The sequence below is a fragment of the Peromyscus leucopus genome, chromosome 2 (assembly GCF_004664715.2).
Source record: "Peromyscus leucopus breed LL Stock chromosome 2, UCI_PerLeu_2.1, whole genome shotgun sequence".
In the NCBI taxonomy this organism is placed as follows: Eukaryota; Metazoa; Chordata; class Mammalia; order Rodentia; family Cricetidae; genus Peromyscus; species Peromyscus leucopus.
The window spans coordinates 99,157,392-99,174,381 of NC_051064.1; the positions used below are offsets into that span (position 1 = coordinate 99,157,392).

Sequence of the window (16,990 nt, forward strand, 5' to 3'; positions counted from 1 at the left end):
TGTGTCCATCCACTTCACTATAGCTGTTTATCATCTGTAGGAGTTCTGTAGTAGAATTTTTAAAACTGTGCTAGTTCCATGGTATAATGGTTAGCACTCTGGCCTCTGAAACCTTCACTTCTAATAACATTTCAGGAATAATGCTACTATGTGTTTCTAAAATACTATTCATAATTTATATTCTCATAGCATGTTAATCATTAACCTACCAAGATGTCCAGATCTTCATTTTATAACCTGTGCATAGTACTTGCTAAGCTAAAATAGATTTTGCAGATGTGATTAATTTGAGAGAAGAATATTAGCCTGAATAATTCTTATTAGAGGGGACTTGGGCATAAGAACTAGAAAGAGGGGATATAAAGATGGAAACAGATGATGGGATAGGAAAGATTCTACAAGCTTAATATTGAAGATGGAAGAAAGAGCCATGGCAAGGAATATCAGTGCCCTCTGAGAAGTTGGAGCATTGTGGTGATAGGATCTCTATAATCTTCAGAAGAAGCTCAGCTGGCCAACAAACATAGAGATTCATCCAGCACTGAATTAGTGCAAAGTCATACCATTAAATATATGGCAACATGATGCAACATCAATTGGAAACTACTAAACCATCATTTTTTTTTCTAAAAAGACCCAGGCAGCATCTTCCTCACCTTTGCCATTTCTGTAAGGAAAGAGTCAATGAAGTCTCTTGGCTCAACAGGATTCCAATCTTTCCGGTGACTGTCCATCATACGGGAAACAAATAATTTCAGCTTTTCCCAGTTTCTGAAAACTGTTTGATGTGATCCAGGAAGATATTTCATTATGGATGGAAAGACATTGTAGAGCTTATAAAGAAAAATAAGAAAGTCTTGGAGACACAGTGGAATATTTTCTACATTTCTAAACAATCTTGTCCTTCCCTCTGTTACTTTTAGTTCAATTTTTGGCCATCTTGGTTACTTTTAGTTCAATTTCTGGCCATCTTGGTTTCTGGTTTTCCTGTCACCGCTGCATACACAGGTGTTTCAGCTATGTCCTGCAAAACATATGAAGCACCAGTCCACTTTCCACCAGCCCTGCCCTTGCGCCCTGGTCCTATACCATCACCTTGCCTATCTGAATTCTGGCATTCTATTCAGTTATTTTTGTGATTCCACTATTCATACCTTCTCAGATCATTTTTTCAAATAGAAGGAACATTTGTGGTGATATTGTGTTCCCCAAAATATTGTGCACCCTAATAAACTTATCTGGGGTCAGAGAACAGAAACAGCCACTAGCTATAGAAGCCAGAAAATGATGGCACACATGCCTTTAATCCTAGCATTCCAGAGGCAGAGATCTGTCTGGACTTCTGTGAGTTCAAAGCCATACTGGAAACAGCTAGGCGTGGTAACAAGAGCCTTTAATTCCAGGAAATGATGGCAGGAAGCAGAAAGGCATATAAGCCATGAAAACCAGGAACTAGAGCTGGTTAAGCTTTTAGGCTTTTGAGCAGTAGTTCAGCTGAGATTCATTCAGATGAGGATACAGAGGCTTCTAGTTTGAGGAAAGAAGATCAGCTGAGGAATTTGCAAGGTGAGGTTAGCTGTGGCTGGTTCTGTTTCTCTGATCTTCCAGCATTCACCCCAATAACTGGCACCAGGTTTGTTTTTATTAATAAGACCCATTAAGATTTGTGTTACAAACATTTACCAATTTTATTACATGACTTCACTCCTTGAATGACAGTCCTTGAAAACAATCCACCACACTCAAAATCAGAATAGCGTCTTGTACTGTAAGCCCTACAGAGAAGCAACCCTCCAAATCTTCTTCATTATCCTTGTTTCTCTACACTGTCCAGCCAGGGTTGCATCTATGATCATATTGAGTGAATTTCTTTTTCGGGTCTAAGCAGTTGGTATTCATTGTGACTAGAAAGTATCTCTGAAACTAGTATGATCCCTGTCCTTCATTTCATGACAGTAATGCTCAAAAGTCACGTCTTCAGAGCTCTCCTACTTGATTACAGAGATAGGCTTCTTTCTAATTCTTTGTCAGGATTTATTTTCCCTCACAGAAATTACCACTAATATGTATTGTGTGGGTAGCTGTGTATGTTGGTGTTCCCAACACAATTCAATTTTCATAGGTTGAGATGGAAATCTTTACTTCAGTAAAATTGATGGTGAATTAAGTTTCAATAATATTTAGTGGGAAACAGATTGCATAGCACAGTGAAAAATTAACAATACTTAAAATGAGGCAAATGTGTGGTTGTTCCTTCTGCTACCTCAGGATTTGATAACTATAATAATAATATACCAAAGTATGTCAATACCTATTGCTATTAGCAATATTATTAAAAATATAAAAGTATTCACATATTTGATATTATTAATAACATTAAATTATATCAGTATTTAATATTATTAACATTAAGTAATGTTAGCATTATACTCTTTACCAGTGGAGTGTCACTCTGTCTGTGTGTATGACACACAAAGCATTTCACAGAGGTCTGATGGATTACTGTCTATATTTGCTTGCATACCTTTGTACCTTGTAGCTAAAGTTTTCCATTCAGCTCCTTTGGTCGGCCGCTAGTACCCAAATAAACACACAGCGCTTATATTATTTAAACTGTTTGGCCTAATGGCTCAAGCTTCTTGCTGTCTAGTTCTTACATCTTAAATTAACCCATTTTTATAAATTTGTACATTGCCACATGGCTTGTGGCTTACCAGTATCTTTATATGCTGCTTCTCATGGTGACGGCTGGCATTGTCTCCTGACTCAGCCTTCCACTTCCCAGAATTCTCCACTCTGATTATTCCACCTACACTATACTTCCTGCCTGGCTACTGGCCAATCAGCATTCTATTTATCAATCAGAGCAACATATTTCACAGCATTCAGAAAGATATCCCCAGCAGAACCAGGTTTCACACATCATATGGCATTATTTTATATGTAGAGGGCCACTGTGACAATTAATGGACATGTACTTTTGCAGTGTCTATCAAAGTGCCTCATATAATTTGTTATATCAAGAATATTTATTATCACTCTTTACTGCCTTTTTGTTCCTTCTGTCATTTTCCCCCAGTACATGAGCTAGAAGTTGGCTTGGCACTCACTGAACTTTATTGACTTCCTAGGCTCTGCTGACTAGGAGGAAAGCAAAGGAGCTGCTGGGCTTGGAACTACCACCATTAAAACAAGGAACATGATATATTGTAGACAATAAGAGCAACAGATCAAATTCTTTTCTTACCTATAACACATACTAACCAGCTTATCAGTTTTTAGTGAGGGCATCCCTGAACTTGAGGAGAAAATGCTTGTGGGCATAGGATAAGGTAGAATAAATCTACTTTTCGGTGCATCATGGAGAAGTGGATGCATAGAAACAGGAGGTCTTAGAGGGAAAGGGAACTTGTGGGGGACCAGTAACTGTACTTCAGATCCATTTTCTCTGGAAGCCTTGTGTACCCAATCACACTATGCCAGCAAGGGGTAGGTGATGAAAGCAGTATTTCACACAGAAGAGGAACAAAAGCAATGTCACTCATGAGCACAGGAAACAATAAATTACACAAAATGGCCAACTAATGAGAGATATTAAGAAATTTGTTATAATTAGCACAACTAACAAGCCAATCTAAGAGCAGTAGAGTAGAAAACAAACAATGAACACTAATTCAAGCAACTAGAAAAACAACAGTCAAAATTATCGTAGTAAGTGGGGATTTCTCAACAACAACCTTTAATATCAATGGCTCTAACACACACACACACACACACACACACACACACACACACACACACACTGGGCATGGGGGACATAGATGAAGAAACATAGAATAACATATTGTTTCTAAGAAACACATCTTACAGGCAAGTGCACCCACAGCCTGAGAGTTATTAGAGAGAAAATAAGCTATAATCAAGCAAAAGAAAATTAAAGAACATACAGTTCTAACTATTCTGGTATCTGAGAAAGTAGATTTCAAGTCCAAACTAGTTGAAAGTGACTTTTAAAAAGGCACTATAAATTCATAAAGAGAACAATCAGGACAATTACAACTAAACAAGACTCAAATCAAATTCAGGGCTACCAAATTCACAGAATCAACAATAGTGAAGATAAAATGCCAGAGGAATGCTGAGGTAATACAGGGTGATTTCAGTAAGCTGCTCTGATCTCTAGATAGCTCCTTCACATTGAAAATCAAAGGGAGAAAGGATCAAATACACTGTAGATAAAACTGTCTTAAGAGACAGCTAGAGGAATTCCTTCCAACAGAAACATACACATAGAACCTTATCTAAAATGGAACATATTCTACACCACACATGAGCTCTTACCAGATACAAAAGAAATAAAAAGTATTTTTGAGCTGAACAAAGGACAATAGCAACAAGCATACCTATGAGACCCAAACCCACACAAAGAACTACAGGCAACTAAGGAATGCTGAGAATGATAGAAAATGTCTTCCCCAGGAAGAGTCCATCAATTGGTTATCCAATACCAATTCATCATCCTTGAAAACATATATGAAAGTCACATTACACAGACTATTTAGGGATATATATATATATATATATATATCATATATATATATATATCTCATATATATATATATCTCATATATATATATCTTATACACATACACACACGCATATATATATATATTTGAAAATGTACATAAGAATCAATAGTTAATGAAAAATTGAGGCTGCAGATTTGAAGAGAGAAAGGAGGGCTACTTGAAAGTATTTGGAGGAAAGAAAGAGAAGGAAGAGATGGTAATATTGTATTATAATATTAAAAATATAACAAATAACTTTTAAAAAATTTCACTAAATGAAGACCCAGATGAGTGGATGTGTTGTCTTGAACATTGGCACCAGAATATTCATGAATATTATACTAAAACTAGGGACAACTCAGATACATAACCACAGAGAAAATGACAACACATTCAGACACTGTACTGCATATAAAGAAGAATCTTAAAACAAGTTGATGAGCTAGAAAGTATACTCAGAAAGTGATACTGAGGTAGCAAAAGAGAGACATAGAAGGAGATAATCATAGTCAATGATAACATTGTTATTTGTTTACAAAAAGGAAATTCCCATGTACATGTATATGTTCCAATGTAATTATTGAAATAGTTCATATAATTGTTAGAAATGCTGTGTATATGCTAAGTTCTTATATTACCAATAGGTTTGTATCAAACTCAACTTTTAAGATGTTATATATTAGCTTCAAAAAGTTTCGCAAATGAAAAGAAGAATGTATCTGCTTATTGATCAGTCCCAATCCAATATTCTTTCCAAAATATGCAAGACAAAGAGCTTACCAGGCACATCCTTGATGCTTCCAAACATGTGGCTTCATCTAATAATCTCAGCAGCTCCTGAAACTGACTGTCCTCATACCCAAAACGCTCCCGAAGGTGATGGAGCAAATGATATTGGACACTGCATTGTTGATCATGAAGTGAGGGTCAAAAGGCTGTCCTGAGGTGGGGAGAGGTCATGTATCTTTCAAAGATATTGGTTTATTTCCTTCCTTTGGTCTTCCTTCCTACCTTCCTTCCTTCCTTCCTTCCTTCCTTCCTTCCTTCCTTCCTTTCTCTTTCTTTCTTCCTTCTTTCTTTCCTATTTCCTTCCTACCTTCCTTCCTACGTTCCTTCCTTCTTTCCCTCCTTTCTTCCCCCCCTCTTTTTTTTTTTAATAAGATTCTACACTCTGTGACATAAAATATGAACATCAAGTGAAAAGGTTTAGCTACAGCCCTCTACAGGGGATCTGGCATGATTCAAGGCCTTTGTCAACATCTGTGAAGTCACACAGAGAACCAAGCTTTAAGTTCAACAATTTGCTTAATGACCCATTTTTTTGCTTAGCTGTATAACTCATGGGACAAGGGCATGGCTAGATGTTCACTGTTCAGTCCTCAGTGCTTAGCATAGTATAGACCAAAGACTAGAATTTAGGCAATTAATAAGAATCTGTTCAATGAATGAAAGGGCTACAGCCTCCTGCACTGCCCTGTAAAGGGCTCACCTTCCTCCTCTCCTATGGCATCTGCAAGATGGAGGGCCTCCTCCTGTATAAGCTGCTCTAAGTTCTTCTTCCCCAATCCAAAGTTCTTGAGTGTCATTAGTGCAAACCTTCTTTGCTCCTTCCATGTCTGGCCATTGGACATGATCAATCCTGGAAAGAAAAGATTCAGCATTATAGCACTGTGATTCTGGTTAAAAGTACTAGAAAAGTACTAAGACATGTGCACAGTGAAGAAGAAAGGCCAATAAGTGAATTGATAGCTGTCCACAGACAATCACAATGTAAGTGACTAACATATTCTGGTGACTTGCAACAGTACCTAGTTTAGTAAGTACTTCTTATGTATTATATAATTTTGTACTGACAGAACCTCTACAGGTTTATTACCAATTAGCAAAATGTCCATTTCAGTTGGTAAAACACTGAGTATGATAATAAATTTAAAGTAATCTTTGAAAGACAACAAGTATGTGAGCAGTCAGGTGTTCAAGTTTCCTTGGTTCTAAAGCCCCAAGTTGATTAGTAGAAATATGTCCATTTATGTCAGAATGAGTACCAGGAATGCCCTCATGGATAGGACAAGGCACACACTGCTAACAAAGCAACAAAGACATTATAGAAGAGGTTCTAGCAAAGACAAACTTAAAAAGATGACAAAATGACTCAAGAAGTTAAGAAGGATGAATGTTCATCACACACACATACATACACAAATGCAGAGGTGCAGCAGAGGAGGGACATGCTGGTGTGATTAGCATCCAGCATGTCTCAGTGCACATATAATGCCAAACTCCTGTCCAGATATTACCTTTCAGCACAATGTTCAATTCTTTAAAGAAAGGTCCTGGTTTCCATCTCATGTATACTTTCATCAACTCAGTCATTTATTTCCTGAAACTCTCCTTTTCATTCTGGAACTTTCAGTTACATTACTTATTCTTTGCCAGAAATTTCCTATAATTTTTATTGTCTTATTTTAACTATCAAATCTTGAAATATTGGAGTTTTTTAAGACTAGGTCTAAAACCTCTCTTCTATACTAAACTTTATTTCAGGAAATCTAGTGAACTCCTATCATTTAAATAACCCCTTCTGATAGTCAAACTGTACTTTGTCCCAGAAGGCACACACTCCTGAATCACACTCCTGATTATAAACATTGCCAGTTGCAGAACTTACACTCACCACATGTATGACAGATGTCATTATTAGATTCCTGAAACTCTCAAATGGAAGTCAACATCACTAATCATTGACCTGTCTTCTGTCATTGTCATCTTTGCATTACTCACAGCTCCTGCAGTGTCCTGAGAACCCCATTTTCCTGGCATCGAAGTCAAATGTCATAATGGCTTCTCTCTTGAATGACTTCAGTCCATGAGCCTGTACGCACCATCCCAGTCTAACCTACTGTCATTTTTGTCATCTTGAGTGTTCAGACTCCTTCTTTCATAACTTACAATGGTAATATCTTTGCTATCGTTCTTATGTTCTCTGCCTGGCATCCTAAGTGTGCCTGAAAATGTGTAATATTTGATTTTTTTTCTCCCACCCAAACTACTTAAGAGTTTCTCTTGATGTTTTGATAGAAACCCAAGAGCTGGGCTCTTTCTTGCCAACCTTAACAGTTTTATGTCCACTTGAATATGTCCTTCAGATACTATACTTGCCACACTGAAAACCTTTCAATTCTTCAAGATCTCTGCTTTCTTGTCTCATCAAGGATATTCGATCTGTATAGTATATTTTTTTCAAACTACTAAATGAATACCATTATTTCAAAAACTTTTCCTGAATCCTAAGCACCTTGGATGTCTTTGATAAGTGCTTTACTATTGTAGAATGACAGTTTTTAATCAAAATAGCTAATTGATTCAGACTTTTTGTTAGATGAATTATGTATCACACAATGAGAAGAATTTTTATCTATTCTGGTCAGTCTTAATCAATTACGCCAATGATTCTGCTTCTCCCAATAGATAATGTAGTCAAAGATGTACAATTAATGGCTGATTGTTTCAAGGAACAATTAGAAATGGCTAAAAATGAAGTTTTTAGAGGTTAATAGAGTTGGAATCTGTTTTCAACTTTCAGACAGATAAGTTGATTTAATGATTAGCTTATGTATCATGCTAGTCTATTCTCACACTGTTTGGAACGCTAGAGATCCCTGTGTGGCATGCCTTTAATGATGTAGTTAAAGGAGCCATAATCAAGATGAGCAGCCCCAGGAAGAAGCTGTTCATATCCATTTTTTTTTGGACAGAGTGTTGGAGTAGGAAAGGGAAGTGAAGTCAGCATGTCTGGCTGTGGTAAATGCTGTTACTTCCTATCCATACATCTAGAGTTCTTCTGCAGGACATGTCTCTTCTCCAAGTCTCTCTTGCAGAGATACACTGTAATCCTTTGATAGTTGCTTTTATTTAGGTAATGTTGCATCTAGCTGACTTTGAAGATAACATTTCATGAAGGATTTTATTTACAAGAATGTTGTAAAATTACAGACATAGAGGTGCTTTTAACAAATCATATCCACACCTCATGCTGTACTAGAAACAATATATGCATTTTTTATTTTTAACAGTTTCATATATGTAGTACTTGTTGATCATACCCTTTTTCCACTCCCACCCTACACTCTCCCTCGAACCTCTCCTAATGTGTTCCATTTTCCATCAACATTCAGGGTTTTTTAAAAAATAACCCACTAAAGCCAACAATGCTGCAGTAAACTTACCATTGTTTTTAAAGACACGTTCTCTGAGTGGTGTAATGGGACGTTTCAAAAAGTTTTGTTCCATTTGAGTGAAAGCTTCTTTGATTAAGGGCAGTCCAGTTATGACCACTGAGGGGATGTTACCAAAATCCAGGCTAATTAGGTTTCCATACTTCTTCACAAACTGAAAAACATTTCAATAGCCATAGTTAAGTCTGATGTGTCAGTGTATCAAGGGATGGCAGGCATGTGTGGGTCTAATGGGACATGTGTTGAGAGATCTCTATGTTAATATGAATGGAGGGGTGCACCTTGGTCTATGGAAGTGTTTCTAATAAGGTTTTCTTGTCTCTGAACTAAGTTCAAATTCAAATTCAAATGGAATGTATCTTATAAAAATCATTGGTGCAGGACAGTATGAATTGGGTGGGCATCTGTCATGTACTCCTAAAAGAAGGTATAAGTATATAAGTGTCAACAAATAAACAAGGTCTCCATTCAACCATTCTAAAGTCCAATAAAGGCAGAGAAAAAGACTCATGTGACCTTACAAATGCTGAGGAAGTTCTGCGCATATTTTGTATAGCTTGCAAGGACTTCTTAGAAAATCAAATGTCTGCTTATCTGTAGGATGATGCTGTCTACAACAGCATCTGTTAGACATGAGATGTAAACAATAAGACTAAAACTAAGAGGAGTCCATGCCCATCTGGGTGGAAAAAGTACCTTGATGTAACAGGAATATTTCAGTACAGTTTCTTCATCTCCACCTCACCAACTTCCAATCTCTTTAGAATTTTAAATTTCTTCTTATACTTTCATTCATGCATTCACCGGTAAAAACTGAATGAGCATCAAGTTTCCCTAGAAGTGTCTAAGAAAGCAAGCTCTCTAACCTGGAATCTAGTGAATGTAGAAAATGAAAAGCATTAGTCCTCAGAGTCGAACTGTCTACCTACAATCTGTTGTAGAAATCATGGAAGCCTGAGTGAAAATTACAGTATCTGTGTAGGGAAGAGAATATCTCTGTTTATTCATTAGTAGATATGGAAAATGTAATAAAGGCTTGATTTCTAGAAGTGGAGACATCTCTGAATATCTGGATGATGAAAACATGTAGGCTGTATGGTCAACTGACTGTGGATCCTGGGACAGCTGCTCTCTTCCAAGTATTAGACCCCGAGTTATGAAAGAGAAAAAAAAAAAATCTCCCTCAAATTGTTCTGTGGGTTGTAATGAGAATAGCACTGTGAGAAGCACTCTGTTTATTCCAGGCACCCAGCCGCCCATGTACCTTGACAAATGAATAGCTCTGTGTTCAAAGCTTGGAAATACAAACCATGGTGAGAGCCAACACAAGAGCCTACCAGTCCAGACAGCCATACAAACTGTGTGAGTATTCAGCATATTTTGTGCTTTAGCCAATTATTTATAATCATCACTGTAGTTAGGTCACCATTCCTGGAAAGCAAATAAGTTGTAAGCAGAGTTATCTAGCTAAACCTAGCTTTTGCCTGGAGGAAGAAGTTGTCAGGCATTATAAAGATTGAAGACAAATACATTAATGTTGAGAATCCATAGAGCCTTAGAGTTCCATGGGAGATAGACTGCAGAGCAGCCATGAGACCAAGAAGTAGTTTGGAGAGAAGAGAGTGCCCAAGAAATGCATAATGTATAACATTGTTGTTTGAAATATATTACTCACCTGTGTGCTCAAGAGTCAGAACTATGTAGACCCAAGCTCTGCTTTTTGTCTACCTGTGTCTGTCTAATGCAACAGTAGTGTCAAAGAGAAGGATTCAGTCCCTTCAGTATCTTGTCTCTACCCATCTCCATGCATTGTTGCCCTACCACTTTAGACCTGAATCTGTGGGAACAGTGTCAAATCATATGTCATGATTTGGTCTCATCTGAGAATCTTGCACCGACATTGAAGACAGCCTAGACTCAGTTTTCTCTTTGTTACTTATCCATAACCTTAATAATCTTATTTAACCACAGTCAGTCTGCCCTGTCTTGTCATAAATGCAGAACCAATAAGTGAATGTATTTGAGTTTAAGAGCTATCAGTAATAGTTGTATGATTATTCAATAAATTTCTAATTCATTTTGGTGAAAACTCAATGAAGAGGTGCTGGAAACTCTTCAAATTTGGTTAATCTAAATGACTCCTCACTGACAACATGTACCACTTAGATTTTGTACTTGAACTTAAGAAGTATCCAGAGCTAAGTTCTGAGTGAATGACTTCAACTCTTTGCATATATATATATATATATATATATATATATATATATATATATAATACTTCACAGATTAATCAATAAATTTATGTTGTTACCAACTAAGTAAAGATCAGGAAGTCAATTGACTCGTATTTCTACCTTATGATTCCAAATGTGTTAATTCAGTCTCCAATTATTTCATGTGAATTAAATGACCCAGATGATGTCTCAGGATATGTCAGAAGACAGGACATGGTTTTTTAATGTTAAGCCAATAATTTTAAAAGAGGATAAAAGGGAGGTAGGCCATAGCTGAAGAGATGTTTAGTTGGAAGGTTGCTCTTCAAGATAATCTGGGTCTATTCCAGCTCTCACATGACTGCTCACAGCTGTTGTAACTCCCATTCCAGGTATCTAACACCCTCTGCTGGCATCTGTGGCACTAGGCAGGCATGAAATGCACAGACAAAGTTCAAAATACATAAAAAAATACAATAATTTAAAAATAGAAGCTAGTCCAGAAGGCTAAAACAAGATTAAATATAGAACTAATAACAGAAAAATGAAGAACAATGGATTAAAATATGAAATAAAATATTTAAGGAAAGCAATAGGACAGAACATTAATAAGGGATGAAATCTCCCATTGTAGTGTAAGAAACAAGGATCAGCAAGGGAATGTTTAAAAAAAGAGAAATTTCATTACAAGATTAGTGAGACAAGACATTGGATATTGAAGGAACAACTTGAGAAAACTCACTAATTCAAAATTCTTAAACTTAAGAAAAACAAAACAGAGTCATCCAGAAAGAAAATTGAAAAAAAAAATTCTACAATTAATTTTCCTTAAGAGTAGGTAAGAAGTTTTTAACCTGCATTCTTAAAGCACTGGCATTGAGTGTGTGTGTGTGTGTGTGGTGTGTGTGTGTGTGGTGTGGGTGTGTTGTATGTGTTCCTAATGGGACAAGAAACCCATAAACTCTGCCTCCTCAAAGTTAAACATGTTTCTTGCATTTTTGTGTTTGTTCATTTGTGTCCATATGTATGTGATGATATGGAGACCAGAGTTCAATCCTAGCATCTCTCTAAGGGGAGAGATGTTTTTTGTTTTGTTTTTGGTCTTTTGAGTCAAGGTCTATCATTGCCCAAGAAAGCTATGCTGGCTAGTCCATGACCTTGGGAGATTTACTTGTCTGATCCTCCCTAGTCTTGAGATTACAAATCCAGGCTACTACACTGGGCTTTTTAAATGTAGTTCTGGGACGGAACTCAGATCTTTCTACCTGATTGTAATATCTCCCCTTCAAAGATCAATGCCAAGTTTTATCACAATGCAATGTAGATAACATCACTTTTATCATCATGGTGCCTATAATTACCGAACAAGGGAATGTTGGTAAGTACATGAAGAACAGGAGCAGGTCAGGCTCCTGGAAAAATTAGCTCTCATTAAAAGTAAGGTGGGAGGCAAGATGGAGGAGTGTGGTGTTATATTTGTGCCTTCTGGATCATAGGTCTTAAAGTCTTGTTTTCAATTCCTCGTCTTTATGAACCAGAATACATACATATAAATGAAACTACTGGAAAATCAAAGCAGTAATCCAAAAGCAACTGGACATCTCAGTGAGCCTCTGGTACAAATCAGTTTTTGTTCTTATATATCTAGCCTCTAGATTTAACTCCATCTTGAGAGGTTAAAAGAGTAAAAAGTCCAGAGAATAAGTGTAGAGTCAAATGATGTTGGGTTTAGGCTTTCATTGCCATTACCTCAGGGACCAACATGGAAAGTTAGATCCTGTTCTTCTCACCAGTTTGCTCAGTGGAGTGTGGAAATACTACCAGAAGGCAGCTCACAAGAGTGCCTGTGACGGAACCTAAAGGAAAAGGAGCATTCGAACCAGAAGGAAGGCCTTCAACTGTGATGATTGTTTCCCAATGCAAGAATCCAAATAATTACAAGTAAATTGTACCATTTTAGTCCACTTGTTTATACATGAAATATCAAAATGTAAACTCACATAAAGGACAAAGTAAATGGATAAAAAAATGACTCAAATGGGAAGAAGAGCCCCAGGGGGTCATCAGGAACATTGTGTGACACTAGCATTTCACCTAAGCCTGTAGTCACATCTAATTAGCAGCAAAAGGAAGGTATATCTCAATATTTTTAATTAACTCAGGATCAAGTAAAATAATTTCTTGATCATACTAATTAAACAGCAGTTGACAGAGAGTAAACTTTAAATTGAAATTCAGTATTTTTTTTTCCAAAGCCATGAAAAATGCAGACCAGCCTGACAAGATCTCTGCCTTTTTGCCTCTGTGTGTTGTGAGTTTAACACCATAAAAACCACATTAACGTCTCTAACCTACCATGGACTCAGTAGTGCAGTTCATAGTGGAGCCTTGCTACTCACACTACCTTTGCATCACATCTGGGCTGAGTCTCTGAGCAGAATCGTGAGATCCACAGCTGCACTGTTACAAAGAGTCTGCAGCAGAGCCTGTAGTGAAATCTGATCTTCTCCCCTTCTCTTATGGTAACACAGATGTCTCTTCCTCATAGAAAAGATGAAGAAGATATCTCTGACTTTTATGCCCTGTGGTGAGGCGTGACCACCTTACTCTGATGGATCCCTGAGGTCTGCAGCTGTCCTTATTCTCACTGGACTATGCTGATGAGGCTTTGGGGTGAATTTCTGTGAGTGTGGGGATCACAGACTGAGGTCACCAGATTCATGCAAGAGACCCTTATAACCAAAATTACTTTTCAATCACCACTCAAAAAGGGCAGTATTCAGATCCCCAACAGGATACCTCTGCAAGTAAATTACCTTAAAACTGGAACATCTCAAGTCTACTGAGATGACACACTTTGGAATTCAGAATTATGAAAGATTTTAAAAATCAACTGCCATAATTTTTTTCAAATATCGACATGTCTCAACAAAGAAATAAAATAAACAAGGATAGAACGCTGCAATGGTGTAAGTGGAGATCTGATAGAAGATCTTGGCAAAGAAACAAATGTGAGAACCAGCTTGGGCCGTGCAGAGAAAGCAGATAGTAAACAGCAAGATCCAGCACCAGACAAGCACCAGATATGTTATAGCTGTGCCTCAATGTCCATCTCTTCCCGAAAATCAGGAAAGAGAAAGTGTAGATGAGAAAAATCTTGAAGAACGGTTGAAACTACCTAGTCTGACAAAATACAAGCCTGCCATGAAGAAACCAAGCTTAATTAAGCAAAATCACCACAATCAATATAGAAACTAACAGAAAATATCTTGAAAGCAGAGAAAAAATAACTTACCACTTATGGGGGAGCCACAAAGAAAAGAATGTAGTGGGAAAACATCTAAAAATGTTAAGTGGAGTAGATCTTCAAACTAGTATCCTACCATCGGAAAGACAGTATGGGAATGGAGGGGAAAGGTATTCTGAGGAGGGCACAGTGAAGAAGTTTCCTTCTGTTACAGCCCTCTGAAGGAATGGAGAAAGAAAGTGCTTGAGATCAGAAAGGTAACTGAACTTGAAAGGTCAGAAAAAAGACAGTAATGGAGGAGGAGTAAGGGGCAAAGACAACAGACTCCTCTGCCTTTGAGTTCCAGCAGCACTGGACACTGACGAGCAGGTCAGTGTGGATGTGGGTCTCAGTGTGGGGACAACACCTGAGCAGTGTGTCCGAGAGGGAGAAGGCTCCTCTATGTTTGTAGCCTTGTATCAGCTTCACTACACATGGAAGTAGTGTTAGCAAAGTCCATGAGTGGCATGTGAGTGTTGAATAACACAGAACACTGGCTGAGAGGACGGTAAAATAGGTGTAAAGAGAGAGAAGATAAAGGCATCTACTGGGAACGTGCCCAAGAAACACAGAGGGAAGGGAAAATGGAAGAGTAAAGTAACAGAAATCCAAACAGAAAGCAATAAAAATAAGGAGTAAATATCCTTATATACAATAAATACACAAAATGATCTAGTCTCCCCAGCTAATGGTAAGAGGTAGACATATAAATAAGGAACCAAAACATAGGAATAATTACTTTAAAAACCTGAATCATACCCTGTCTAGGCAAGGACATTGCTACAGATAAAAAGGGACATTGCAAAGGAGGATGGTCAGTGCAGCAAAACATCTACTGATCTTAAATGTGTAGGACACACCACACACACACACACACACACACACACACACAAATTGCAGCTGAGAGAGAAGGAGAGGAAGAGAGCAGGAGGCCAACCAGACTCCCAGTGGAGCTGGAGACTTGATTGCATCTTTTTCTGCACTTGTGTAGTTGATAAAGTCATTAGGTGAACAGTCAGCAAGGATGCACAAAGACCAAACTAGTGTCAATAAGAGAGAACTGATGTTACAGAAAATTCTGATCAAGAGAGCAGTTTTTTTTTTTATTTTTTTTTTTTATTCCTGGATGAGAGCTTACAAATTAAGTGAAGGGGGTACTTATACATTCTTAAAGCAGCAGCATTTATTTAACAAGGTGACTATTCTATCATCCATCTACTTAACATACTTAGAAGAAATGAAATCATAGGTAGTATGTTGTCAAATCACAATGGGTTAACAACGGAGATCTTTCATATACAGATAAGAAAATCAACTTTTGGCATCAAAACATCGTGTGTCATAAATGAAGGCACAGATTAGAAACCACTCTACTGGCTGAGTTAGCCTAGGGCCAGCATCAGCCTACCACTGTGTCCTCCAGCCCCAGTGCCAGGATCCTGTTCCTGCAGCTCAGGATTGGGTCAGGGCACAGCCAGGCACCCTAGCCCTTTCTTACCTGCTGTATCACCAGATGCGTCTGCTCCAAATCCAACTGGAACAAATTGCCCACAAAGGGCAGGCGCCAGGGCCCTGGAGGGTGGTTTTGGGGCGCCTGTTTTTTAGGTAGTTGGTCAGGAACAGGAAGGTGACAGCAGTCAGCAGCAGAGTCCTAGGATGGAGTGCTGCCCAGATGGCAGCCACCAGGGAGCCATCTGTGACAAGCATGGTAAAGGTTTGAGCTGGGTCTGGTTCCCTGGGTCCCTTCCTAGTACGGACTTCCTCTGCTAAGTTCCACCCTGTTCCTTGCAGACCACGCCCCCTCTCTCGGTCCTACTATAGCCCCGGCCCTGTTCATTGTTCACACCATCTCCACTGGCCCCGCCCCATCTCTCTGTTCTGCCTAGGCGCACTACATCTGCTTATCAGTACTGGGTAATGCTGGAGGCTTCCACAGAGCGCCTCTGCTTCTCTGCACTTTTACCCAATCTCTTCCAGGCACCTCCCTCCTAACCTTTATGCTGGTGCTCTCTGCTTTGCCCTTTTTCCCAAGTCCTTCCTACCTGCAGGTACTTCTCCCCCACCCCTAGGTGCCAGGCATTTGTTCCCAGCACTCCCCCAGTGTGGTTTAAAAGGGCTGCCAAGAGTGGTTGTTTTTCAGAAATTTGTTTTCTCTGAAGCCTTTGTGTGGCTCTGGGAATTGTGATTTACATCCCAGCAGACTCCTGGTTTGTAAACAGCTTTCCCCAGTGCTGGTAACCTTTTCAGAGGAGAGAGATTGTGTGTGTGGTTGTGGGTGACCAGATTTGTGAGGCTGCTGCACCTGTGACATAACAGAGAAAAGCACCACTGGGAAATTTTTTGAAATGATCCCTTCCCATGAACTGTGCTGTGCAGTTATGAAGGTGAGGAAAAGTGTTTAAAGCTGTAATGTGTTTTTTTAAAATCTTGTTTGGGCATCGTTCTAAAGTTTAGAGCAGTAATGCCAATTTATTTGTGTGTTTGTAATCTCTTTGCCGAATTTCAACAAGACTAGAATATATTCTGAAATTAGAAGGCTCTGCAACTTCTCATATTCACAACTGATATCTGATATATCAATAATATCTTATTGACAAGTAATAATAAATTTGAATATAGTATCATGATTCTTGGTTTCAAAGTCCAGATGCATCCACCCTTACCAAGAAAGGAAATGATTCCTACTAT

The 16,990-nt window shown here is 38.2% G+C and overlaps 1 protein-coding gene across 1 annotated transcript in view; it reads right to left on the reverse strand.

Moving 5' to 3' along the window:
* The window catches only part of LOC114681971 (cytochrome P450 2J6-like), a 35,805-nt gene extending 19,734 nt beyond the window's left edge, over window positions 1-16,071 (reverse strand). The window contains 7 exon segments of the mRNA XM_028855719.2: window positions 657-833; window positions 5,349-5,437; window positions 5,440-5,508; window positions 6,058-6,207; window positions 8,795-8,957; window positions 15,801-15,889; window positions 15,892-16,071. Of these exon segments, the coding sequence (XP_028711552.2) occupies window positions 657-833; window positions 5,349-5,437; window positions 5,440-5,508; window positions 6,058-6,207; window positions 8,795-8,957; window positions 15,801-15,889; window positions 15,892-16,009 (855 nt within the window). The 5' untranslated portion in view covers window positions 16,010-16,071.
* Between the last annotated feature and the right edge of the window lie 919 nt (window positions 16,072-16,990).